This window comes from Bacidia gigantensis, assembly GCF_019456465.1.
Source record: "Bacidia gigantensis strain McMullin 20006 chromosome Unknown contig_283, whole genome shotgun sequence".
NCBI lineage: Eukaryota > Fungi > Ascomycota > Lecanoromycetes > Lecanorales > Ramalinaceae > Bacidia > Bacidia gigantensis.
In genome coordinates, this window is record NW_025408607.1 from 217240 (window position 1) to 244749 (window position 27510).

At 45.8% G+C, this 27510-nt stretch overlaps 5 protein-coding genes across 5 annotated transcripts; 1 reads left to right on the forward strand and 4 right to left on the reverse strand.

The window, feature by feature from the left end:
- Nucleotides 1-6430: 6430 nt before the first annotated feature.
- KY384_008011 (uncharacterized protein) lies at nt 6431-8962 on the reverse strand (the record flags this gene model as incomplete). Its single annotated transcript, XM_044816500.1, has 2 exons — nt 6431-6830; nt 8700-8962. The coding sequence occupies 2 exons, from the start codon at nt 8960-8962 to the stop codon at nt 6431-6433; spliced, it is 663 nt and encodes a 220-aa protein (XP_044666550.1).
- Nucleotides 8963-14178: 5216 nt separating this feature from the next.
- Nucleotides 14179-14818, reverse strand: KY384_008012 (uncharacterized protein; the record flags this gene model as incomplete). Its single annotated transcript, XM_044816501.1, has 2 exons — nt 14179-14706; nt 14753-14818. 2 exons carry the CDS (start codon nt 14816-14818, stop codon nt 14179-14181), a joined length of 594 nt encoding a protein of 197 aa, XP_044666551.1.
- A 622-nt stretch (nt 14819-15440) lies between these two features.
- On the reverse strand, nt 15441-16597 carry KY384_008013 (uncharacterized protein; the record flags this gene model as incomplete). Its single annotated transcript, XM_044816502.1, has 2 exons — nt 15441-16027; nt 16330-16597. 2 exons carry the CDS (start codon nt 16595-16597, stop codon nt 15441-15443), a joined length of 855 nt encoding a protein of 284 aa, XP_044666552.1.
- Nucleotides 16598-16823: 226 nt separating this feature from the next.
- KY384_008014 (uncharacterized protein) lies at nt 16824-17509 on the forward strand (the record flags this gene model as incomplete). The annotated part of the gene is made up of 2 exons (XM_044816503.1): nt 16824-16845; nt 16896-17509. 2 exons carry the CDS (start codon nt 16824-16826, stop codon nt 17507-17509), a joined length of 636 nt encoding a protein of 211 aa, XP_044666553.1.
- A 3949-nt stretch (nt 17510-21458) lies between these two features.
- On the reverse strand, nt 21459-24328 carry KY384_008015 (uncharacterized protein; the record flags this gene model as incomplete). Its single annotated transcript, XM_044816504.1, has 3 exons — nt 21459-22195; nt 22250-22694; nt 23897-24328. The coding sequence occupies 3 exons, from the start codon at nt 24326-24328 to the stop codon at nt 21459-21461; spliced, it is 1614 nt and encodes a 537-aa protein (XP_044666554.1).
- Between the last annotated feature and the right edge of the window lie 3182 nt (nt 24329-27510).

A 27510-nucleotide genomic window follows, 5' to 3' on the forward strand; every position in this document is an offset into this window, starting at 1 on the left:
TGCGAGTAAACGATGATGGGGGTGGATCTGGGAGGTTGTCGTAGGAGGTGGTGAGAGATGGTTGGACAATGGAGCGTGGGTGAATAATATAAAAAACGTGGGGCAGGAGCTTGCGCGACCTCGGAACAAAGTTCTTCCAGTTGCCAAGTCTTCTGCGCACCAGGCAGTCACAGCCGAGGACGGAACTATGGCCGAAGCAGTAGCTGCCTCCAATTGCTGAAGGTGTCAATCGCTGTGAAAACAGTCAATTTTGATCCTATTCCAGGGCGTAGGTGGCGTAAAGAATTTGAAAGTTTCTGGCAGGTGTAAGTTTTCTATGGGTATGGGCGTGGCCTAGCCCGTAAAATTTCGCTAGCGCCCCCACCAGCCCCAATTTTACCCCAAAGCCACCGGGCATTTGGCGCAAAATGATCATAGCGCACGCCAAGGGCGTCTCAAAACCGTATTGAAAGTCGCCGAAACCGTATCAGGGGCTCCACACAGTGGCAATTCAACCACTATTGCCCACATTTCAAGAATTTCCTGGTGAAGATCACAGAAGGCGACAGGTAAGTCTACCGCGTATCTGCTTGGAACATAGGTTCTATAGTCTCTAGCATATCCTAAGATGAGATTTACAGCCACTTGCGCCATGTTTACTAGGTATATCTATTACGATTTCGCTTTGAGTTAGACTTTACAGTCTCTTGCACATCGGCAGAAGGGCGAATCAGCCCGTTTAGCATATAAAATACATATCTACCTGCCCCGTATCCACTATGAATTCAGTTCTACAGGCTCTTGCGTATCGTGGGAAGAGGCTTACCGCCGCTCCGCTTTATGACATCCGTAAAACCTGCCTTGTATCCACTTTCAGATTTTTTCTTCAGCCACGGATCCATATGCCAAACCTTACAGCTGGCGCCACCAAGAGGCGCTGGGTATATAAGGGACTCCCATCCCCCTCTCTTCTTTTCTTCTCCATGGAGCGGTCATGACTTCATCTAGCAAACTCCCGATCTCGCGGATCCATCGGTACATTTGCTAACAATTGGAATAGGAATCACAAGCATACAAACCTGCTAGATCAAGTAATCAACCAAATTTAACCAGTTTTAACCAGCCAACCAGCCCAATCAACCACCAATCCCTCTCTTCCTCCTCACCCGCCGCCATGTTCGCCTGCCTCTTCCGCTGCTTCCGGTCCTCGGACCGTGAGGCCTCCGCCTCGCCTGCCGTCAAGGCAGTTCAACCACGAAACCCGGTGGCGCGGGTGCGTATGCACCCCGCCTACTACGCGTCCCGTCGCGGCGTGTATACGCCCGGTAGAAACCGGGAGCCTTACGAGATCTCCCTGCCGCCGACCGTTCGGTTGGCACATCGTCCTGCCTCGGGCAGCTTCCAGCAATAAGCTGGCTTTTCGAACCTTTTTTGATCGCCTTTTCTTTTTTTTAGACCGTTTTTATTGCCGCTGTGAGTTATTCCAGCCTGTTGCACCAAGACTACGTACTAATTGAGCCAGTTTTATCGTCGTTGTTAGTTAATTGAGGCAGTTGCACCGATTTCACGTACTAATTGAGGCAGTCGCGTTGTCGGAGTTTGTCGTTTGGGTCAGATATTACTAGTCAGCATCATTTTTTCGCCTATTTTTATCGACCAGAGCTGCGGTGCCAGGCAGCACCAAACGACAATCGCCTCGGTGCCAGGAGGCATCCTCAGAGCGCCCTCAGTCAAGTGACGTTCCCCCCGGCCGTCCCACCGGGGGGTTCGGGCTTCTCTTCCCGTCAAGCACCATAGAGCCAGATGGTACGACAATCGCCTCGGTGCCAGGAGGCTTCCCTCAGAGCGCCCTCAGTCAAGTGACGTTCACCGGCAGTAACACCGGGGTTCGGGCTTCTCTTTCGACAATTACTACGGTGCCAGGTAGTACTTTCGACAACCGCTGCGGTGCCAGGCAGCATCCTCAGAGCGCCCTCAGTCAAGTGACGTTCTCCGGCAGTAACACCGGAGTTCGGGCTTCTCTTTCGACAATTACTACGGTGCCAGGTAGTACCTTCGACAACCGCTGCGGTGCTAGGCAGCAATGACAAGCGCCTCGGAGCCAGGAGGCACCATTTCCTTGTGTATCTGCTTGCAGCGTCACTTATTCTTATCCAACTCTATTCTTACGGCACTATTCTTATTCAATCATTACTATGGCACCAGACATTCTTATCACAACCTATTTTTACGGCACTATTACTATCACCACCATTCTTATCCGGCACATGTTACTAGCCCACGACATTCTTAGTGCCGCGGGACGGCTCACGATATCATTATGGCACCACATATCACTATCACAACATATTTCTATGGCACTATTCATATTCAAAGCATCGTTACTGCACCACCAACCCACGTCAGTAGCGCGCTTTCATGGCAACCTCGCTGCATCCAATCACAGCGACCTGGCAATCCATCATACGCCAGCCAGACAGCATCACCTGTTACACCGATGCTCGACTTTCAATCTGGCGACATTCAAAGGGATCAAGCGTGTCTTCGACCATGGCACAGCTTGCATACAAATCTATGGACGAGCGTATACTGGCCTACGCATCCATCAAGGCAACCATTCTAACAATCACATATCAACATGGCAATAGCATCTCATCAAACGATGCGACTCACCAACTCAATCTGGCATACATTCCAAAAGAGACATCTTCACTGGCAATCCAACTTCTACCTACCGATGGCAACAAATCAAATGTTACTACACACCAGCGTATCCACACTCACGCTCAAACAACAGGCTCATATCCTGACAGCCAAGTCCTCGCGTAGCACCGGCACATCTACAAACACCACACCTCTCCAGCACATCTAATTCCACGCTGCCGCCGAGTCACATACCCATGCTGCACCCATGGCTATATGACACTACGCATTCCCAACCCAACCCAACCCAACCCAACCCAACATAACAACAAAGAGGACACGAAACACATAGCCGCCCACGATACGAATCCACCAGCAAACGAGACAAGCGCAAGGCAAAGCGACGGAGGAGCAAAACAAGGCACGTAGATAGCAAACAAAGGACAGGCGCCGGATCCCGATGTCAGGGCAGGGTCGACAGAGACGGGACAGGCGCAAGGAGGTTTGTCAGGGGCCAGGACAGGGGGAGGAGGTTTGTCAAGGGGATAACGAGGACAGGGGCTGGATGTGAGTGTCAAGGGCCTTTCCACCCACCTCGGACCGACCGATCGCGAGACGATGAATTGATGGAGGAGATTTTTTTTGATTTTTTGACTTTTTTTTTAATTGGGACGGTGTCGATGGGCAGGTGGGGGGAGTCGCCTGGGATGAGAAGAGGAGGAGGGAGAAGGGGGAGGAAAGGAGGAAGGGGGGGAGGATGGGATGGGATGGGGGGAGGGGAAGGGATGGGAGGGGCGCGGTGACATACGATAGCTTTGCAAGACAAGGGCAATGTGGCAATAGAAATCAGCGCGATCTGCCCACTTTCGAAGCACAATACAAACTCTTCTTTTCGTGTGCACTGAGCATCTCCGTACAACCTTGTCGTCTATGTTTATCATTGATTATTTTAGGTCGCTTATCCATACTCTCAAAAGCAATCGACAGAAGATCTTGCTCCCAAAATCTTTTGCGGCCGCTGACAGTTGATAGATGTTCTTATGGCTCGAGGTCGAGTGCCAATGTTAATGCATTCTTGTGGGCGGATGACCAATCGAGGAAGCGCGAAGCGAGGAACAATTTTTGTTATGAACAACCATGTGCTGGAACCTTCAAACAATACCCCTAAGAAAGCACCTACAACTAAACGTAACGCACATCCCACTTCAGCATTCCAAGGTCTGCCAGCAACGAACCACCCCCCGTGCAACTCTCCATCTTCACCGCTTACCCTAATCCTCATGCCCCATCCTATCGCCCAGCACAGCATCCGCACTCTTCTTACTATCAGCCACACAAGTCGGATTTCGCATGACCGACGATCACAGAGTGCACATTGTCACCGATCTTCCCCCCCCTTCTTGACCAAAGTCCCAGGAATACAGCATTCGCGCACTGGCTGAAGTCGTCTGCTTCGCATGAATGACATTCCCCTTCCCTCTCTAGGTTACGAATTATCGAATAAGGTTCTTGTAGCTTGCTGCACCGGCTGCAAGACCGCAGGCGTTTCTTGCTGGCAGCGTAGTTTGAGGAGCGCATTCGGTCGTCTGTGCAGGGGAGGATGGTAGTGGGATGTAGAGTTGTGGAAGAGGTGGGGAGGGGAGGGTGTGATGAATCATTGAGGCGGGAGAGTGGATTGTATATTGTTCTGTTGCTACCTGACGTAGCGGTGTCGGAGTCAGTGGTGTCTGACCCTGCGTTGTCTGAACCAGCGGTGCCGGTACCGCCGCCTGGAGACAATGATGTTGTACTGTCAGCGCCGTTACCAGGGTTCAGAAACGTGGTTGAAGGGTTTGTTATGCTCTTGCCGGGAAGTTTTGGATTTTGGCTTCGCCTAGAGTACTGGGTCTTGATGTACAGCGCCCTGGGTACCGCATTGTGCGGATTCAGGGAGTGAACGCGCTAGATAACCCGCAAAGGGGGAGGAGCGTAGCTATGAGGTTTGAGGCGTCCATTTTGACTAGGAAAGTTAAGTGGTTTGTTGAGCACAAAAAACTTTAGATGATGGCACTTCATGGGCTATGAGGCCGCAGCGTTGTTGGACACCCGATCAACGAAGTCAGGTTTCGGCAGAAGATTTTCGACATTCGTGCTGATCACCGTGACAATACATGGGCTCCAATGCTTCCGACAAAGACAGTGAGCTAATAAGAATGGATATCCCAGCATCTTGATCGGTGAACCACTGAACGATGCTAGGATAGGGTAGTATTCATGTGCATGTACTCGTACCCAGGTCCAAGTCATTGAAGACCCATGTCTTGACCATCCACCGCAGGAATGCATTTGAAATGTGCGTAGGATTCGCTATAACCCGAATGCAGCGAAACATTGGGAGAGGGTGGGACGGAGCGTCTGCCCCGTTCCATTTATGGAGGCTGATCTTTGACTTTCTTGATTAGGCTTATGATAATGTCAATTTCCACCAACATCCGCGTAATTGCTGGGATTGAATTGCGCCCTGGTACCTCGTCCATGAAGTAATTTGCAAGAGCAATTTCATGCTATGCGTACTCCGCCAAGTTCTCTCCGTACCACCAGGACATATGACCTCCTATAGGCAGGCTTGCAGCACAATCATCACCGTTTTTATACGTCTCGGGGCTGGGACACCCATAGTGGGCGGAATTCGGTACCATTGGAGAGCTTCGCGGCCTTGTATCTATCTTGACCAGCGTTGATGACGCTTTAGATCTTGACTTCTGACTTGTGACAATCTGATAGAGCTTATACCGGACAGTTTGACCCAGCTTTTCTAGTTGTGATCGCTGGTGGGACGTTGGTGTGGCAGGCTCTTGAAAAGTTCGAGGCGAAGAGTGTGCGGGGCGCATTGATTTGGCCCGCCTGCTGTTCTTCGCTGAAAGCTAAATCCACATATAGCTAATAATAGCCAGGGGCGCGTTGGACGATTCTTTGAGCAACAGGAAACACGTTTAGACTTCTTAGCCTGCTTTGGCAGTAAGAAAGACAATCCGTCTTTACAACTTTTTCTGCCTTGAAGTCTCACGCCTGCTGTACGGGGAAGTCCTAAGGCATTGTCCTATCAGCGCAGGATAAGTGGAGATATTTAGGCTTTGATCTGCATCTACTTCTTTGACTGATTCGAAATTCGCAACACGTGCAGTCAATCATAGTTCCTTTGTTGATGATCTCTTAGACTGCACAACTGATTGATTGGCTTTACTATCAAGGCTTCTTTCTCTCAGAGCACCTCAGGATTAGTGAACCCTATGATTTCCAAGCAAGAGATTGAAAGCCAGAGTAGAAAGCCTGCGTGAGAGAATGTCGAAGCCTGCCGCCTTAATGCGGGATTGTTTCGCGAAATGACGGCGCTCTTCAACGTAAGAGCCTCTCAGTGTTGGCAGATCGCTGCATGTATTCTCATCTGCAATCATGCTGACAGCGATCAATTTTGCGACTAGTGAGAAAGATGATGATAGTCACAACCAGTGTTGTCTTGCTGTCTATTGTCAAGCGCAATTGTTCGAAGTATCATCATAGCCAGGAATCCCGAAACCTGGATGCGCTCCCAGCCTTTTACACCAGATCTTGTTGAGCTGGCACCAGTGAACAGGCCCAGGGCACAATCTTGCCTGGTCACTCCATGAATCGGGCGATGTAGAGGCCATTTCGTGGCTCCAGTGCCTGGTCCTAATAGTGAAGTTGACTCTTCTAAGTGCAAGTGGCTTGGCGCAATACTGAAGGTAGTCAGAGCGGAACCAGTCCAAATCGCGGTAGCGACGAAACTCCAGGTAGAGCCTTAGCTCGGTCACAGCTGGGAGCAGATTTGAGATTTCCATGACATGGCGAGGGAGTGAAGAGAAATCGGCGACATCCTCTGAGGGTTCACACGAGACGTCTTCTGGATAACGTGGAGGAACGATGACGATCTTGACAGCTGCACGTTTGATGTCGCATCTATCGGAGGGGGTATCTGTCGCACAGCGTCCCTGCTTTCAAAGAACTGGAAAAGGTTCTTGTGCATGTAAGGGACTGCTTCTTTGTTGATCAAGTTGCTGACCAGGAAGAAAGGGGGATAGATGAGCGATCGATCCCAGGTGAAAAAGGGATCCTCGATGGGTTCCAGATCATCATAATTTGCCTGCTGCTGCTCGCCAGTATTAGCGTCTTTGAAGAGAGCAGGCTGGAATGGATCGAATGCTAAATTCCTACACTCACCATTAACGGCTCTATATGATCGTGGATCACGACGTCGTAGATCATTTCGCGCACCTCCGGCGGAAGATCATGCAGGCGCAAACGTGAGAACATGTCTTTGGATCAAAGAATAGAGGTGCTGTCAACTGATCGCTTGGTACACAATTGAATATTCAGACTGAGTAGAGTGCAAGATGAAGACTATACCTACAACTTATGTGGAATTAGCTATGACTCATCTTTTGCCAAGACTCCGCCTAGCCAGAGGCAGAGGTAGCAAGGTGTCGTAGTTATAGAGACTTGAACATATAGAACTGTGACTCGCAGCGTAGACTTACTGCCAGAGACTGAGGTTGCTATTCTGCGCTATAGAAGAAGAAGAATTGAGAGAAATCAATGGACAAGTAGGTGTTGCTAAATCCGAGCGGAGAGCTCTCTAACTCCGGGCTCTACGTCATCATCCCGGAACTGCTTCCGCATATCTCAGAATTATATAAGCATGCGCTAAGCTCAATCTGGATTATGCTTGGCGGACCCCTCCGGGTATAGCCACTGTCTCCCAATCATTTCAGTTGATTCCTCGTTGGAGTGACTAGCTATGATGATGGCCAGCACTCCCATCAAGTGGTTGATTCCGACCGCAAGACCCTGACCTGTGGCTCTGTGAGCAGAGGGCAAGATGTCCCTACGATAATGTTAGTACACGTCCTTCAGAGCAGTCCTCCAATCGAATGCAGACCATACGGTGTGTAGGCTTAAAGGGTTGCGTAGAAGCTAATGCTTTTTCTTGTCAGCTTCAAGGTTCTAAACCCATCTTGCGATGGAACACTTCCGAGAATAAGGAATTTGCAGACACCAAGCCTAGGTCCTGGTCAGGCTTCTTCACTTGAGTATACCCAGATTGAAAGAGATAAGACAGCTGTGAGAGTGATACTCCTTCTGCCGAGGATTCTGTTCTCAACAGCATATGCGACAAGCGGAGGGCCAATGAGTCTAAGTTTCTCGACGTCTTCCACCTCGCTGTACGAAAGCAGCTGCTCTGCAGTCAAACGGAGGGGACGATTGGGTATCATAGCAATCTTTTGAAGAGTCTCAACAACCTCGGCATCCCTCCCTTGGGCAATCAACCATCTAGCAGAATGCTTGAGCCTTAAGGCAGGCACACATAAGATGCTAAGGACAAAAACAGTGGCGCCTAAAATCCAATGGAGATAGCGTAACGCCATATTGTGGTCGCGGAAACATCGCGATGGTCTCTGCTTGGAAATTCCCGGATGGCAATTATAAACGCTCGAAAAGGCCCATGCAGGAAGTCTGGAGAGCATGTAGCCATTCGCCCACCATGTTGCCAGCATAGTAACGAGGCATGCTCCTTCAGAACGACAAAACTCGAGGGGAATATCGCTGAAACCTGCGATCGAAGTGCTACAGTTGAGGGTCAGAAGATGAGAATCATCTCAATTGGGGAAATTGAGTTCAGATGAGGTACCACGCGCGAAAGGAGAATTCGGCATCGCTCCTGCCAGAATGATGGAGATGGCCCAAAAGAACAGGGTCAGGCTAAAAGCAAGCCTTCGACCTATGGCTCCTATGACGTATCAGCAGCCATAAAGCCATGTAAAGAGACGTTCAGCTGCAAGTGATACATGGAACTCAATGAAAACGGAAGGCCACAGAACTTTCCAATGACCTCCGCGGAGAATCCCCAGAAAGAAGCCCTAACAAGGAGCCCGATGGTTGATGCCAGACTGATTTCCATAAAGACCGGATTGGGATTTTGGTATTCCGACTCCACCAATGGCTGAGTGATACCGACAAGTACGGCCAACATCTGCCACAGGTCCCAAATCTATCGACATTATTATTCACTCGTCTCGGACCATGACCACCCGCTCGAGAATACGAAGAATTCTTCCACAGGTGTACTCACAGAATCAATAGTATACCCAAAGCCGTTCAAATAGAAGAGCTTCCAGTGAAAGCTCGTTAACCCAATTTGATCGATGGCATTGTCCACGGCTGCGATCGTCTTCGCTAGGACTATATCAACGTCTGCGACAATAAAGACTTCAGCTCTTCGTGAATCGGGATAGGCGCTGAGACTCCGGCCGTCGGCGGCGAAGCCCTTCTCATCATCAGACATGGCTTTAGGTGAGATTGGATGTGGCTAATCAGAAGAGAGCAAAGTATGAACTGTTGGTAAAGTCGTTTTCCGACGGTCTATGCTGTTAAATTAGGCGTTGGGTTCGACTAAGGTTCGGGATGCCCTTAATCTGGATGATCTTGTAAGGAAGGTCGCGGACAGATAGTCTTCATCCAATGGTGCTAATTCGACATCAGAATTCGTATGCTTAAAGACTGCAAAATCTCCTCCTGACATCGAATCTTTCACTTCTCATCCCGCCGATGACCTAATGTGTACAAGATGGCAACGGCATCCTTCGCTACACACCGCTGGTACGTGCGGTCCCGATCGTTATCTGTCATGTACAAACTTTATACTACCTAACATTACCCAACCTCTTTACTGGCTATCTGACTCTCGGACGACTCCTCTTATCGCCCGGCGAATAGCATCGCATTGCGCTGCGGTTCAAGACTTGTCAGCGACGATCGACAATCACGCTTGAATTCCGTATTACCAGCCTAGATCTCACGATCGCCATCTCTTCAGTCACCGGCACAAAAAGTCCACGAAAATCAAGCCGTCAATACCCCTAAGCGTCTTGTGCCATCAGCCTGCCGAAGTGACTCCAGCCCGAAAGTGCCACTCAAGATTTGTATCTCAAAAGACCGAGGGTTCTACAATATAGCAAGCATACTCGATGATGCTCTGCAATGCAGAATTGAGGCCTACTGTAAGATTCAGGGCTCCTGTTTTCTACGGGACGCGCAACGGCTTGGCTTTAGCAGCACATGATTGGAATGGCACGACTTGAGCTACGATTTCGTGATCATACCAATCTCGATAGCTTTCTGCTTACTGAGCTGTCTGGATGCAACGTTGGAGTACCTAGCGAGTCAGAAAGCGCTAGCCCCTCGCTTAGGATTCCTATGAGCGGATGGAGGATCTGAACAGATAGTGGGCTGGGAGTCCCTTTCAGAGAGCTCAGATCGAGACTCACGAATCAAGCTTTTTCGCTATGCCGTACGTAGATTAGTTTTGACGACCATGCTTCACGACATTCAGGCTGGGTAGGATGTACGGCACGCGAGCAAATATTCGTAGGTACGTTTTGAACACGTGATGGACTGCTGTCAAGACTTTTGGTCTGCGCCTTTACACTGTATCACAGCCATCTGGCACTTTCATCTGCTGGACCATGAAGGCTGCAGGATCTTGACAGCAGCCTGGAAACGATTGCGACGAGTGTCGAATGCGTAAAGCACAATGCGACTGTGAGCAATCTCAATGTGGTTTTTGTGCTGAGGCAGGCACCCCTTGTATCAGGACCGGGAAGAAATCACAGAAAGGCTTAGCAAGGGGCTCTCTGGACACGAAGCAGTCCCGACCGGATGAGTGTGATTGCTTGCGGCCAGTTCTGTTCGTAGGCTGCTCTACGATTACCTAGACTCTCCATCGACCTTATCGACTGACGAGTAGCGATGCACGAAGTGGACATGGCCGTTCAACCTACAAGCGAGCATTCAAACATCCTATCCACAAATGGCGACACCACAATGCAAGAATCGACCATGTCCGGCGCACTGGTGACCGATCTTGACGACACCAACCAACCTAGCTTCGATGAATTCTCCATAACGATGTTGCTCAGATGCCCGGAAAGTCGGACCCATCAAGCGTATCGACACCGACAGTAAGCTCGGATGCTAGTCTCTCGGCTTTGGCAGATACACAAGCAAGGCTACCAATGCTAGAAAACGTGAAGTTATCGGATCTAGTATGCGCAGACCTGTAAGTTAAAGCTGAGGGCTGAGGAACTTCGTCCTCACGCAAAAATAGAGACGATCGGCCCAGCCGATACCTTGAATAAACAGAGATCAATTGTATTTCGACTATGTCCACCCTGTTTGTCCAATGATCTATCACTGGTGATGCGTGTCTCGTTCAAGCCTGGCAACCGTGACGCCAGCTCGAGCTTGTCTTCGAGCAGCCATATGGACGATCGCGGCGGTCATGTCAGCCCAGTATCGTAGCTCAGGTGTACGCTTAGACCCGGCGCCTTTTCTAAGCTCTTTACAATGCGGTTTCTCCGGCCAAATCAGGCTTTAATCAGGCTTAAAAACAGTGGGGAGGGAGCTGTGCAAGCACGCCGCAGTGCAACCCGTTTGTAAAACCGTTTCCCAGGCCAGATCAGGCTTAAAACAGCTCAAAAAGAGCAGAGAGAAGGAGCATGCAGCTATGCAGTACTGCAAGCTGTTTAACAAGCTGTTTGCAAGCTCTTTGCGAAGCTTCCTCTCAGCCCAAATCAGGCCTGAAAACAGTTGAGAAGACATTGCGCAAACGCGCTGCTACAGATTACGCTTACAATTCTGTTTCTCAGCCCAAAAGTGAGCAAATATAAAGGAAAAACAGAAGAGAAAAAGCTATACAGCTACATAGTACTACAAAGAGTATACATACTGTTTCAATTAACTATTTCACTATGTTTTTGAACAAAATAAAAATCCTAAAAACCAAAAACCCAAAGTCGGAAGATCAAAAGTCTTGATGTTGGACGTTTGTAGACACGACCTGCCGTTTACGGGCGGTCAAGTCTACGAACGTCCAACATCAACTGGCCCATGTCAAATGACAATGTCTCGCTCGAACAAATTCAGGCAGGGCTGTCACTAGCCCGTTACAAGACTTTGCGAATGCATCAGCAGAAGGCTATACACATAGTCTGTCGGACATTCCGCTTGATATAGATTGTACGCCTCTAAGACATAGACGCTATTGATGAGGCTCTGTCACCCGTTGGTGACTTGGAGTCAGACAAGATTTCCTCCAAGACTTAACCCTAAGGGCGATGGACGTCTTCGGTGGCATTTACAATAGACCCGCCTTTTCTGCTCACGTAATGAATGGTCCTTGACCAAGAAGAAGTGGCAAGTACTAAGTGCCCAGTACCCAAATCTCTCATAGGGAAATACAAAAATTCTAGCCCAAAGGCATCAATAGCTACTGCTAAGGTAGGTAACAGCTCTACACTCGATTGCCTGTGTCAACGGCCACCAAACCCCTTTTTAGACTACGTCATGGCGGAGAACGCGTCTCTTGCGATAGCCACCTTGGCCAAATGCGTAGTCATGACAGGACTCCACGGCCGTTGTTTGTCGAAGTGCCCCTCAGCATTGAAAGAGTCAAGCAAAGACCCACGCGCTTTCTGGGACCTGTCAGAAGTCATTAAACTCCTTGGTGGAGAGGCTTGTAATACAATTTAAACAACCCTGAATACAGTCAGCACCGGAGCGAGACTCTATGCTCTTCTTTACTTACTTCCTAGCGCATAGTTTCATTATCAATCTCAGCTGTCCAAAGCTGTCTTTTAGAGCATGTTCGAGTATCAGGCAATGCTTCATGCTACAGAGCAACGGGCCGTCTCTGAGATAGTACAACTTGTTAAATAGTACCCTCTTCTTGGTTCTTGAAAGCACATCCGTTCTTGCCAATCTCACTCGTGTCAGCTACCACGTTTCTGCTACCGTATCCAGCTTCGAGCCAGAAAGGAGGGGAGAACCTTAAGTATCTCCCTCGCTCGTTGAGGAAGCTGAGCGATATTAACATCTTAGCGATTGAGCCGTTAACGGCAGCGATGAAATTGACTCATGCTGAGGGGGAATCGTGGATGTTGATGTGAGTTGCCACCCCTCTCGGCCGTCGGAGTTTTCGGAGGTGCTTACATTAGGGGTAGAGGGGTTCTCACTAATAAACAGAGTATCTATCATACAGTATAGAATCTTATAATCGCACGCAATATCGAGTAGTGACCGACAAGCATAGTAGGGCAAATACGTTAGGATCAGGGGGAGATTTAGAGGATTTAGCTAATCCAAGAGCGTGGATGCATCAAGATCCAAGTGCCCTGACAAATGAGGTGTTAAGACTGGGACTAAGGGGCTGCAGGACCATTATTCAATTGCTCAGCGGAAAATGCACGCGAAGGCAGAGAAGAGAGAATGGAAAAGGGTGCACTTCGGTGGCGAAGGCGAAAAGGTTGCGGATGCTGTCAAATTAAGGCTTTTTGGATTCTGTTCCATTGAATTCCGCCGGGGCGGGAGGCAATAATAATTGAAGGGGGCAGAGGGTATCAAGAGACATGCTTGCAAATGAACTTGGAGAGAGAAGGGAGGGAATGTGGCGAGCTAGGAGAAGGACAGCCACGAATGAGTTCAACGATTCAGACTCTAATGTTGTTTTCTTAAGCAAATTCTATCTGGCATTGTCTATGTTTGTCACGCACATAGTCACTCCTTATCCAATACGCATCACCTTACGTTTACCTTTCCTTACCTATGCTACCTTCTATTGATGCTTCATCGGAGACCAACTCCCTCCCCAACAGACGCCAATATCAGCGTCAGCATCAGCATCAGCACCTCAACCCCAGCCTCACAGTCTTCTTACCCCCCAAGAGCCCCAGCCAGTCAACTGCATACATCGTATTTGCAACCACCCAGCCCCCCAGCCTCCAGCCCGCCAAACTCCTACAAAACATCTATATCTCGACACCAACATACTCCACCCTCTCCCATTCTCCCATCGTAGGACGGAAGGCCACGGACCCGGCGCGAGAACCTTACTAAGCAGAATTACTAAATTGGTGCGAACAGTTTCGATAATGACAACGACGGGCAGGATGGAGAGACATTGCAAATTTTCCAAGGAGAGTGGGAAGTAAAGGTAATCCAAAAATGCTTCAAGCAAGACGGGACAGTACTCGAGACCGGCTGATAACAGCAATAGGAGTTTAGAGGGGATGGTTGGGTTGTTGTGAACGTGGGCGAGAAATACCGGGAGGGGGGTGTGGGGGGTTGCATTTGGTAATAGGGAGGATCGATTTCTTTTTCGAGGTGGCAGTAGGTTTGCCACTCTTCAATAACTAGATGATATACGTATAGGAAAGATCAAAATACGATTACGATGAACATGGATAGAGAGACGCTGTGAGGCTTGTCATTCTATTACATTTTGCAACACTGGAGCTGCTTGTCTTTTCTTCGTATCCTCTTTGCGGCTGTGGATGATTTTGCTGTAGAAGAAGCAGGCGACCAGGCCGTCCCCTAAGCTGCGGTATTCGCTTTGTTTAGGGTTCAGGTGTAAGGGGGTTGTGGTGTCGTCGAGAAAGAGAGAGGGGTCTCTTTGGGGGTTGCTGGCCAGGTGCTGCGATAGACTGGGGGAGAGGGAGAGGGAGGTCAGATTGCGGATTGAACCCCAGGTTTTGTTCGTTTTTGGGATGGTTTGATCCAAGGGGTCTGCGTTTGGGCTTTTGAGGCCGCCACCATTGTGGCGATTTGGTGTTCAATTGAATTGCTTGGGCGTGGGCTTGGGGTTTTGCGGCCGGTGGGTCTGCCTCTCTTGCCACCACTTTGGCAACTTGGGGTTGATGGGGTTTCCATGGGCGTGTGCTTGAGGGTTTTGTGTCGAGGTCTTCTAGGGCCTCCGGTATATGCATGGTCGTCTTCTTCCTCTTCATTCTCTTCATCCTCTTCTTCCTCTCCTTCCTCGTCTTCTTCTCCCTCGTCAGAGGTCTCATGCCTCTTTCGCTTGCTGAGACCTGCACCCTGGAGGCGCTCGGAGACGTCATCTACAGCTTTGGGGAGGTGCTTCTGGTCATGGGTCTTATTTGAAGGCGGTGGGAAGAAATTGCTCAGCTGGCGCAGATTGGCCCGTTCTTCGGGCCCCAATGCATTTGAAGGCAGGGTTTGAAGCGTAGAAAGCACCTATAGCAAATTAGCTGTTGAACAGCCATCGCACGTGAAGACCTACTCCAGAGGTTAAAAGAGCGCCCAGGGCGTCTAGCCATCCCTCCTTCTCATCATCTATACTCGCCATGGTGGCCTTTGGGTTAAAATGTAGCTAAGGACCAACTTTGGGGCGATCGCGGCTCTGAGAATGAGGAGCTGGGTAAAGAGAAAAGGGGCTGAGGGTCTGAGTTGAAATATGAAAGCCATCACGGGTCTGCAGCCCCTTCTCTGCGGGCGGAGGTCCGAGACATACCTCCAAGCAAGGGAGTCATTTCGCCAGAGCGGTGTCGCTGATTCCGAGCCTCCACGAGAGCCTGCGGCAAGAAGCATAGTGGGGAGAAGGGCTATCCTTCAGCTTCATTGCAATATTCCAGATCAACTCGGCAATTCAGCACATCACGAACCAGCTCGTGCCGATGGGACAGCTTCAAGTTTCGATCCCAAGTTGTCACAAGCCAACTATTGAGTTGTGTAGGACCAGAGTCACTACGTATAGGACGCCGAATTCTTACAGGGGGCTTCTAGGGGCGCTCCCCCTGGACAGCCCCCGAAGGAATGCGAAAACATCGAGTGTATTGTAATTTAGAATACTCGTATCTTTGACATCACTTTCTTTCCCGACCATCAACAACATCCGTATTTCTTTGCCCATGCTTCATCTCTCCTTGATCATGCGCATCGAAGCCACATCCAGCAAACCCTACTTAGTCTCACTTCCCTCTGGCTGCTCTGCCCATTCTGCTCTGAATCCGTCCCAGAACCGCCATGATCTCCTCCGCTGAAAGGCGTCCCTCCTCGATTGCCTTCAAGGCCTCAAGCTCCGCCTCAACCTTCTGGACCCCCTGGTCCACCGCCTTCCAATATTCTATACTCTTCGAGAACGACTTCGAAGCATCCTCGATTGTGGATTGGATCCCACTATTTGCCTTCCTTTGGTCTTCCCAATGCTGGTATTGGGTGGAGTCGGATGGCCCAGAAAAGATTGAAAGCAAGCTGGAGACACGTGCGCCGGGCTGGTTGAGCTTGTCTTTGTAAAGGCGCCTATATTCCAGGATCAGGTCATGTTCGACCTGAACACCTTTGCGAGCTTGGTTGATGTTGTTCATTGCCCGGACATGGTCAGCCAAAACGCGCCTTGATTGAACAGGGGCGTCTCGAATCAAGAATCTCAATGCGATAACGTCTGCGTTCTTCGACGTCGAGTTGGCGACAGACATAGCAACATCGAACTTGGTCGTGAGGATTTTCTGAGTCCTGCCCGCAGCAAATTTCACTGTGTGCAACTCGGTGTGGAAGACTTAGATGTTGTGTCTCGCGCGACGGATATTCGCTGTCTGGTGACAGTCTTCTAAAAGCTTGCCAGCTTTGGCCATCGAATCATTGCTTGCTTGAAGAGGTTGTTGGTGGGTCCAAACACCGGAGGCGCGTCAACCGTTCCAACGACCTGGGAGAGCGGCGGCGGTGGGTCACAGAGAAGAACGAACAAGGCCAGACAAAAGACAGAGAAGAATACCAAAGATATCAGGCAGCTACACATGAGTCCACAAGTGAGCTTGCGCTGCATCGATACTGGTGGATTTGGTCCCTGGATGAAAGCACCAGGCCTAGCGAACCCTGCGTCTCCCTGTACGTCGCCCCTTACGTCAACCGGCACCACGGGCGCATTGGGCGCAGTCTCCGTCTCCCTTGTATGCGTCACGCCTAACTCATTCACCTTTGGCCCTTTGGCAGCAGGAGAATGGATTGTGGACGCCCTCTCCTCGCCCTCGAAATCTCCATGCCTATCAACGCCGTTGCTTCGTCGCGACGATTCAAGACGATGCCGATTCCTTGCAACAAAAGCGCGAAGGGACTTTGGTTCCTCCATCGTCAATGAGACTGGGATGGGCAGCAGAAAGAAGATAGGACGGAGGAGAAGACCTGGTGACGAGCGGAGGCGGACCTCCGATCCCCGAAAAAAGGCGCGATGGGGCCGGATACCCCACCAAGATATTCTACATACTCAATTTGACCTTTCGCTGTCCAAGATCAGGAGATTCAGCAATACAATGTATTGGTTCTCGGTAGCAGCCAGGCTTCTGATGCTGTCCAGCATGGCCATTGGCACCCTTGAGCGTAAGTCAGATCCAACCCGCCGTCAGAGCAGTTTCTAATACTGGCTACAGCTCCAGCTCCAGCTACACCTTCATTAGGCATTGCAAGAGATGGTAGTACATTATCAGGACACGCATTTACAATTCCACTCCCCGCAGCTACCGGCTCTGCCTTCGAGCAGACATCCAATCCCACCATTACGCCCTCATCCCGCCTCCTCTCCTCGCAGAAGGAAGACCTTCCAAAAGATATTCCACTCTCCGCGTCGAAAAATCCATACGTAGAAAGTGCAGCATCACTTCATAAACCCTTGCCATCATCCCCAACAGGCTCTCCAACTATCCCCGCAGCAAACAAGGAAGACACCTCGCGATCCGAGATCTCGGCTGAAAACTGCAGGGCCTTAGTCTACACCATCAACCCTACTCTTCCAGTTCCCCAACGATTTCCCGCGCGCCGCTCAGCTGCCCTTCGTCGTCCCGTCACAGACAATACCCACCGCCTCAACACTTTCACAGAGTTCATCCAAGCCTTCCCCGTCCATGCGCGCGCCAATCTCCAGCCCTTCCACGCTTTTTGCCATGATCCCAAACCGACATTCAGGGCGCTTTGGTCGCGTGCGGACCGTTGGCTTATCAATAACCTCCATCCAGAACTCCCTCTCGACAGAGTCTATGAACAGTAGCTCCGCGTCAGCTATTGTTGACGGGGGTGTGAAGAGCACAGGACAGACCATCGTGTCAATGGCTACATCTTCAGTGCAATGGCTTTCGCGGTCTATGAGATCCATCAGTGCGAGCTTTACGTTCTCTCGCGAAGATGAAGGCCATCTTCGAAGGGGAAGAAGGACAATCCTGGTCCCTCGCGGTTTTTATTTGGAAGGGTGTTTTCCCCTCCTCATCCTCGCAAGACGACCCCTCCTCATCTTCTTGGAGTGGCATCCTTGCGCGCCCTCACAGCTTCAGGTCGAGGATTGAAGCTTGGATCATATCAATTGATTTTTGCGTTTATCTGATGTCCGTCAGCGCTCTGCTGAGCAGAGACGAGCCAAGCCAAAGAACCAACCTTCAACTCATGGTTGTCTGTTGTGCAGAACTGGAATATCTTCATATTTGCCATCTCGGCAGGAATATGCATCTGTTCCCTTCTGCCCCAAGGCGCTTCACTTCATTTAGGGAGTTGAGGAGCGACGCTGGTTCCCTGGACTCTGACCAGAAACTTGGGTCTAGTTCAAATGTTCCAGGTGGACGCCCAACATGATCTTCAGAGTCTTTGAGGCTTGGAAGTGTAGACTATGTGAAATGACATTGGCAGGGTGTGAAGAGAATGTTGTAGATGACATGAATCCATCGGAGGGGCTCTGAGGAGCAGAAATCAGTAGAAGCCCTGACCTCCCATGAAGACAATGCACCATGACCCTCTAGCAGCTGTTATAAGCCCACATTTTCGAGATGTGGGAGCTCTCGCCGCAGACCTGTCTGTCCTCGTGTTTGCAGCAGCATGTACCGAATTATGGCGTTGAAGATCTCGCCATCGGCTCCACCGACTCCTCTGTGCTAGGAGAAAGGTGACGGCGTTCTCATTCAAGCTCCTTGGTACGACTCGCCAACTGTCTTCGTCTTCGGTTGAAGATGTTCGCGCTAGACGTGGGAATGTGGCTTAGTAAGCAATACTTGGCAGCGATGACTTTCACCCTCGTCTCAGTGACAAGAGCATTTACCAACGCGCCCCAACCCTTCCACTACCAATAATGCTGGGATGCGCGGCCGTGGCCTCTTTGCCTTCATATCTCTACCTCTCAAGCACTTCCAGGAGCGTGTGCAGTCTCTATTAGGCATCCAGGCACCTCCTTCACCGGACTTGGATCTCGCAGCCTCTCCAAATCCTGGTGGTGGCGAGCGCGATATGGATAATGATCACATTCAAAGATAGCTGCCTTGTATGACTATTGGAACAGGTCAAGATGTAGGCCACCCCGAAAGGGATGGCGAGTATATTGCTCAGCCTGCTGACTGCTTTCGAAGACATGCCCTTCCTATCTTCTCAACATCCGGCCCTCACCACATTCTCCGCGAGCCTCTTCTTCAGCATCATGAGGTCCATTATCTGGCGGTAATATGCTGCACAAGAGCCCCTCGAGCAAGTCATTTACGACGGACAGACGTACACGGAAGGCTTGAAAACAGAAGGATGGAGAGCGTCAGTACTGGGAATGGCGTGCGCCGCCGATCAGGTTAGGACTCTAGCCATGAGCTTGGGAATTGGAATGGACGAACTACAAAGAAGTATGCCGCTGTTGCGTGGGCACGCAAAAAACCCCGGCTTCTTGGCTTAGTCGGTGCATAAAATGACCTTCTGAGCATGATATCAAGAGCAGACGATGACGAGGATTGTCCAAGCACGACTTTGAAATCGCTGGACTTTAAAAGAAACCATGGCAGTTAGACTCCAAAGATCTTCCATGACACTTAGCGTATTCTCACAGGCTTCAGTGGCATCCCAGATACTAAAGCCACCAACAACGATCTTTGGCTTTTATTCGCTATTCGCGATAGTCCCAACGCTTTAAACATGGACGCTTCTGCTGGACCCTAATCCGCTGAGTCTCCTCTATCAGATATTACGACGTCAGCGGAAAATAATACTAAGCTAAATTGAAACGTTGTTGCTACTCCATTGAGCTTAAGGATCATAATCCAAAGAAACTAGATTTTCGAGATGACCCACACCCTGTCAATGACTGCTATAACGACGCCGCTACAAGCGTGGAGACTGTTAATGAGCGCAAGATGAACGCCTCTGGCGAGGACTCTTGTTAAAAGGAAAGCGGAGACCTCAATGCCTTATTTGACCACTCCGTCGAGGCAGCTGTTTGATTTATGGATTAGGGTTCGGTATCAGTCGTTTGCCGAACATATATGTCCCCAAATTGTGCATATCTCTTCGTCAGGGCAGATGTCGGTATCGGACTCGACAGCCAAAGTACGTTGAGAATATACTGACTTCTGTTGTGCCATTGAATCATAGCACTGACATCTAATGCCTTATAACAAAATGTTTTGAAGGTATTTGTTTCTTTTGGCTATACTGCATCTGGTTTTCCCATCGAAAAAAATATTTCAACGATAGGGTCAGCTTTGAATCGTGTACAACATCGTTTCGACAATCCTTTGATTGCCGATTCTATGCCACTCTGTTTAAATATACTCCTGTTTTGTAGATACGTCTTATTGTTGCGTTGTTGTACTCCGTTGAGTCACTCTCCAAGTCTGCTTCTAAGCGTCCCAGTTTGCAATTTTCAGCATCATACCTAATCTTCTCCCTACGTCTGTTCCTGCACCGTGAACAACCTCTTCTCCGAACTCATTCAGTAGGAAATTGGCTCGTTGTGTTGTCTTTGTTCTCCGGCAACAGTTCCTCGAGTCGATGTATGGGACCTCCTTCAGGCCAGAACGTCCAAATCAGCAGTGGAAGTCCAATGCATACCAACCACCATTTCCAACACCACAGCGGCTCGAAAATCCATTGCCTAAAGAGCCGATAGGCCGGCTAGCAAGCAGTACCTAGCCCCCCAAAACACTTTCTTGCAAATCTTGAACACAACCCCCAAAAAGTACAAGACCATACGGGAGACACAGTACGCCATCAAAAGCGCCACAGCAGCGACAACGAGCATCGCCTAGTCTTCCGACATGACCTGTTTCGCACGCTCTTCAACGGCTTGAATCACATCCAGAAACTTTCCCAGGCCGAACGCCCCTACCTCTCTGGCGACTCTCGCACCCCTCGCCTAGGCGTTGTACATATCACCCACGTACGTAGCAGCGCGCGTCTTGCAGCCTTCAAGCGACGGCAGGGGGGAGGAGACCACGACGGGCACGCTAGCATTTTGTGCGGCCGACCATAGGGCGTGGGTCTTTGCCGGCACAAAGCCAGCCTTCTCCTTAAAGACATAGAGGAGTTTGCTCCATGTTGCATCCAGCGCTTTATGGGATAGGTCCTGGTGAAGGGGATCGAGTTAGCGATGCCGCTGCAGATAGTGGCTCTTTGTTTGGGTTCCTCCAGCGAGGCAGGGGGAGGGAATAGTGGGGAAGACTCACCTTCCACAGATCCTCCACTGTCGGTTTTTTGAGGGTGGAGTCCTGCGCCCTTTGGTGGCAGAAATCGGAAGTACCGTTTTCGGAAAAGATTTTGGACGCGTGCTGAGAAAGGGAGGGTCAGGATGAATGGGACGATAATGATGAAGAATATGAGTTTTACAAGGGGCCGGTGCTCGAGGGGCGGTAATTGTAGGTGTTGGTGGTTCATTGTTAGGGTTCGGTGGGAGTTGAGGGTTTGATTGGGGGTTGATGGTGGAGAAGAGGGAAGGGGAGGGTAATAGATTGTGAGGGTGTTAAAAAGGTGGGAGCGGAGGGAAGGGTGTGTGAACTGGTGGAGATGATGGGGGTGTTAATTGCGTTTCAATGTAAGAAAATTTGCTTGCTAATGCTGATGCAGCGTCCCATCCCTATGACAGTAGTATCTAGAAAGATGCAGAAAAACTCCGTCTACAGGCACCCCTTTAAAACTCCTCTAAAGCCTATACTGTACCTAGCAATTGGGTCACAATCGTGGTGTTCGAAAGCTAAACGCTATCAAGATCTAGTCCTCATGCCATGTTTTGCTATTCGAGTCTCATTAAGTTCATCCTTTTTTGTCCTCGCATTTGGCCTGAGTCTGCGTCCCGTGATGTCTTGATTTGGTAGAGCGTGCTGATTATCTGGATCTCCGTCGGTCTCGCTACTATCCTCCTTAGGATCTTCCTCGCTGTCGCTCTTCTCGCTTGTTTCGCCATCATCCTCTTCGGGCCTCGACGTCATGCCATGCGTGTCCATTTCAGACCCGTCAGGTGCCCCCAATGTGTCCATGCTGGTCTTCTCCTCGCTTGTTTCGACTGATTCAATAATTTTGTCGGTGGGCGCGAGCGTCGAGCCACGCGTGCCCATCTCATCCTCTTTTGGTTGCGATCCATTTGGGCCATGGCTGTACACGTCTGAGGGGGAGGACTCTTTCCGCTTCTGCTTCTTCTGTGGCTTTGGTGTATTGTCTCTGTCACTTGGTGTTGGTGACTCTTTGCCTTTTAACAACTTAGGCGTTTTCAATGAGTTGTCCTCGTTCTTTATTGGCGAGATCTCTTTACGCTTCCGAGGGGTTGGTGATTGTGTCGATAGATCAGAGCTTGGTGCTGTCTGCTTTCCGGGTGAAGACGCTTTATCTTCTTCGGTGTTTGAGCCTTGTGGACCACGCGAAGTCTCTGAATTCTTCGATAGATCAGAGCTTGGTGTTACCTGCTTTCCAGATGAAGATGCTTGACCTTCGTCCGGAGGTGGTCCTTGTGGACCACTCGAAGCCTCCGATCCCGCAGACTATTGGCGAGACCACCTACGCTCAAGTATATCAATGATTGCAATGACGAAAGCTGCCGTGAGGAGTTTCGTAGGAGTTGCGTGCTCATAGGCCCATCTGATAACGCTCATAGTCACAGCGTCAGTTACCCGGCCGATTACACTTAGCAGTCGCTGGTAGAGTCTACTAAAGAAATTCCAGTGATTATCTTCGCTTTTCCGCGCGGCAACTGAATCTCGGCGGCGTTTTATGGCTTCCTCAACAGCTCTATTGAAAGTGTCACGACTGGCCTCGATTTTTGCGCACATCTCTTCCATTCGTTCTGCTTGCAAGCCTTCTTCGCTTTGTGCAAATGTTGCACTTGCTGGTGAGCATGTAATCTCCAATTCACGATATATAGACCTAGTGAGCCCGGGTACAGCATCTTGGAGGTTGTTGAAAAGTTCATCCTCAATACCGAGATCCCCGAAAGGAATTCTGATGGACTTTGCCAATTGTTATTGCTTGCTTGAAAAAGATAGCGTTGAATATGCTAAGTTCTGATAATAATGCGAACGGTAAGGGATGGAGTGGACGAATGTAAGAAATGTAAGATGGGAAGGTGAGTATTGATACTTTCCACGGTATAAAGTATTAGAGGCAGACAATAAGACCACAACACCTGCCTAATGTACTGTTTGTGTTGAGAACAGGCTGTCACAATCTTTGCGTGCCCCAGACAAGGGAACGTTTGCCAATTTAGATAGACTGACTCCATCACGACAAACATAAACAGGCGTAGCATGCCCGCGGGGCAAATACCATAGACAAAGATTGGAGTCACGGCTTGAACGCCGCCTACCAAAGAAAAGACGGTATGGACACGGCTTGCCTCTTGCAGGATTACTGTCACAACTTTGCGGAATTCTTAGTAAAGATCTCTGCTAGCGAGACTGGCTCTTCTTCACACCGCCCATCATCAGTAAGGACCAGAATATCTTCTGTCAGGCTCAAACATTAGAGAGATTCTTCCATATGGCATTCGCCACTGTAAAGCCTGCTCTCCCATCTACGGCTATCTTAAGAGTCGGAAACGAAGGCAGAGCAGAGGTTCGACTTATATAAAGTCCCTTCGCAGTGACTCAACAGTAGTTTGTCCTGTAACCAATGCAACTACGCTGGGTCTAGATCGCGAATGAGCTCCGTGCAGACGTGGTATAGCCGTGATTGTTGCCTCAGTGCCCCAGCGAGGTAGGCAAAATGCTCACCCAAAACAGGATCAGTAGTAGGGATAGCTGAAAAGGCTCGGCGGTGGCTGATGTGGAGAAGCGTAAGGTAGGAGAGTTGGGGGGTTGGAAGTGAGCATTACTACCATAAAGTCGATTCTCAACCAAATCGACACATCAAATGTCAGCCCTGAGAACGAGATAAGAACAAATGGGCTAAGAGTCATGCCATTTGAATATTTGGAGTTAGCGAAGGATTCATTATCAGTTGAACAAAGTGACCAACCAACGAATGACTATCGACACTACGATGAGACAACATGATCTTCCAGCTTTCAAACAGTATCTCAACCCTCTAGATTTGGAGCTAGTCTCATCCATCCAAAGCTCGTAAATGTTCTCCCATCCTAGACTGTGAAACGATGCATTGAGATTCCCACTGGGTGTAACGACCACAAGTCCACGATAATCGCATGAAGGACCATTTCGTACACCGCGCAACGACTGAGTAACCCACCTGAGAGACCTTCCGAAGGACTCTGACTTCCCAGCCTCGGGGACCTTCTGAGGCTTCCCCCTTTCCAGTCCGGTCCTTGCGCTTTCGTCCCTCGAGCTCCATTATCGTCGCTTTGTTCCGCCTTTTTACTCCCTTTGCGTCCGCTGCGCCTCTTCGGCTTTTGCGGGGCTACTTGCGAGTCTGGCACAATGTCTTCACTATCGCCAGCATCCTCAGTCGTGCCTTGTGGAAATACTGAGTCTTGTGGTACCGATGTCTCGCTGCCGCTCTCGCTAGCATCGTCTACTGTAGGTTGTAGTACAGCAAACACCCTGTTCTCGCTGTGGACAACATGAATTTCACTCAAAGAGATTGACGCCTGGTCAGTCAACGTCCCCACATTACGGGTCGGCTTCATTATTCGTAGTAAGCTGTCTATCCTCCGTTGTTTGGCAAACCTTTCGCTCACCATCTCCACCCTCTTGTTGGCATACCACTCGCTTATATCGCTATATATTTTTAAAAAGAATTAATAAAGTCTTGAAATATTTTAATATTATATAAAAAAAAGTTAAATTACTTTTTAATATTTAATTTAATAATAAATGTTATTAAGACTAAAGTTATAAAAATATAGTTATAATCTTTTAAAAGTTAATTAAATATTATAACTTTTATTATATTAAATATATTTTATTATATATAATATATTAAAAAAAATTAAAGAAAAAAGAAAAAAAATTTATTAATATAAACTTTATATAATAGCTCTAGTTCTAGCTTAGTATAAGTATTTACTTAAAGTAATATAAGAAAATATACTAGGTATAAACCTTAATAAGTAATATATATAATATAGTTAGTTAATAATAAATTAATTAAAAGCTATTTAAAAAGCTATAATAGAAATAAAGCCTTATACTAAGCTAGGTAGGGCTAAGCTAAGCTTAATTAAAATATTCTTATCTTATTCTTATTATAATCTATAATAATATACTATTAAAAATAATAAAAAATAATATTCTTATTATAGATATAGCTTTATCTTTATTTATTTATATCTTAGCTCTTATAAGGAATTATCCTTATTTAATTTAATTAAGTTTTAATTATATTTTAATTTTCTTATACTAAGAAAAACTTATTTTATTAAAAGCTATAGTAATAGTAAAGTTAAGTTAATTAAGCTAAGGATTATATTAGAGAAGTATATTAATATACTAAAGAAGTAATAATAAATAGAAGTTAATTAATTAAAAAAAGTATTAAAAATTAGAAGTTATTTAAAATTAAATTTAAAAGTTATAAAGAGATATAAAATTATAAAATAACTATATAACTAAAAAACTATAATTTAAATTATCTAGAACTAACTTAAAAGCTATTAATAAGCTTTAAGCTATATAAACTATTAATTATTATAATAGTAAATATAGCTATTTTAATAATAATAATAATTATTTTCTATAGTAAACTAAGTATTTATAAATATATATTTCTTATTATTATATATATTTCCTATATTATATAATATATAATTAGGACTATAAGCTATAGGACTAATTATATTAATATAAATATCTATAATTAAATTATATTCCTATTCTTACTTACTTTTATTAATAAAGTAAATAGTAGTAGCTAGAATTTTTTCCTCTATATTTATATAATAAGCTAGCTATATTTACTAAAATAATAGTATTAATTAATACTATTAATATTAAGGTTAAAAATTTTATTTTAAAGGAAGTTAATTTAAAGGATAATTAAATAAACTTAAATAAATAAAAGAAATAAAAAACGCTTTTATTAATTAATTTTATTATTACTATAATAAATAATAAAAAAGATAGTTATTAAGGGAACTAGGCTTATATTATTATTATTTATAAATATAAATATTATATTAAATTAGCTATAAATATACTAACTTCTTTAAGAATTTAATATAATTTATATAAAAATTAGGAGCTTATAAGCTTATTTTAAGCTTATTATCTAATCTATTATATATAAAGATAATTATATTATAGTTTAAGTAGCTAAGATACTATATAACTAGTAAAAAGTTGTTTACCTATTTAATAGTATCTTTATTACTAGTGATGTCCTATTTTTAATAGTAATCCTTTAATAAATAGTTAAGTAGCCAGCTATTTATTTACTTAAAGTACTTTTTAAAATCTTTAATTAAAATACTTAAGGTTTTTAAAGCTTAGTATCTTTACTCTTTTAAAAGTTTATATTATTATTAAATATAAGCCTTATTAAAAATATTATTAAAGGAATCTTTGCCTATAAATAAAATAGTAATATAGTTTAAAACTATTTTTTTACTTTTAATTTTTATTACTACTTTTAAATACTTAATAAATATATATATATTATTATTAATATTACTATTAAAGTAGCTAATATTTAATTAATAGAAGTAATTAGTTATAAAAGTACTTATAGTTACTAGTATAAGTATTTTCTTTATCTTTTTTTAATATATTTAGCTTTAAGAATCTAGCTTTTTAAATAATAATAAATATTAATATAATTAATACTCCTTTATTATATTTATATATATAGTAAAAATACTAAGCTATAATATAATATTAGCTAGTATACTTATTATTATTTTAATAAGTATAAGTTCCAATTAGTTTTACTTTTATAGTTATTATTATAAATATATTATAATTAGTTTTAAGGCTATAATTCTAGGATTATTATTCTTTTCTATTATTTTAAGCTAATTAGCCTACTAAAAAAGTTAGGAAAAAAGTAGTTTTTTAGTAGTTACTAGCTAAGATATTAGAATTATTTCTAGATAATTAATATTTAGAAAAATAATAATAATATTTAATCTTTTAATATTACTATTATTTATAAGAAAATACACTAGGTATAAGCTTTAATAAGTAATATATATAATATAATTAGTTAATAATAAATTAATTAAAAACTATCTAAGGAGCTATAATAGAAGTAAAGCCTTATACTAAGCTAAGTAAGGCTAAGCTAAACCTAATTAAAATATTCCTATCCTACTCTTATTATAATCTATAATAAGTAGGCACTAAGCCTAATTAGGCTTAGTATATATACTTATTTATACTTTTATTTAATTCTTAGATAGACTTCTACTTATTATTAAAATTTTATTAATCTTTTAAATTACTATTCTAAGACCTTAATATTTTAAATTAAATATTATTTTTTATAACTTTAAATATATAAATATATTTTTATAATATTTTTAAGTATATTATTAAACTTTAAATTAAGAAAAAATAAGAAAAAAAGTAAATTATTTATTTTAAAAGAAAATAATAATTTTATTTATAAAGATAATATTAATAAAATAATATTATAAATAAATTTAATATATTTAAAAAAAATTATTTTAATAATTAATTTTTAGTTCTCTTTATTATTTTATTTAATAATAAATCCAATAATTTTAAAGAAATTTTATTATTAAGATTATATTATATTTAAATAAAAATAAAAAATATAATAAATTTATATATAAGTTAAATAAGAGATTAGTATAAGTAGTATCTTAGCTTTCTAAAGCCTATTATAAGTAATATAAAAGGGCCTTTAGCT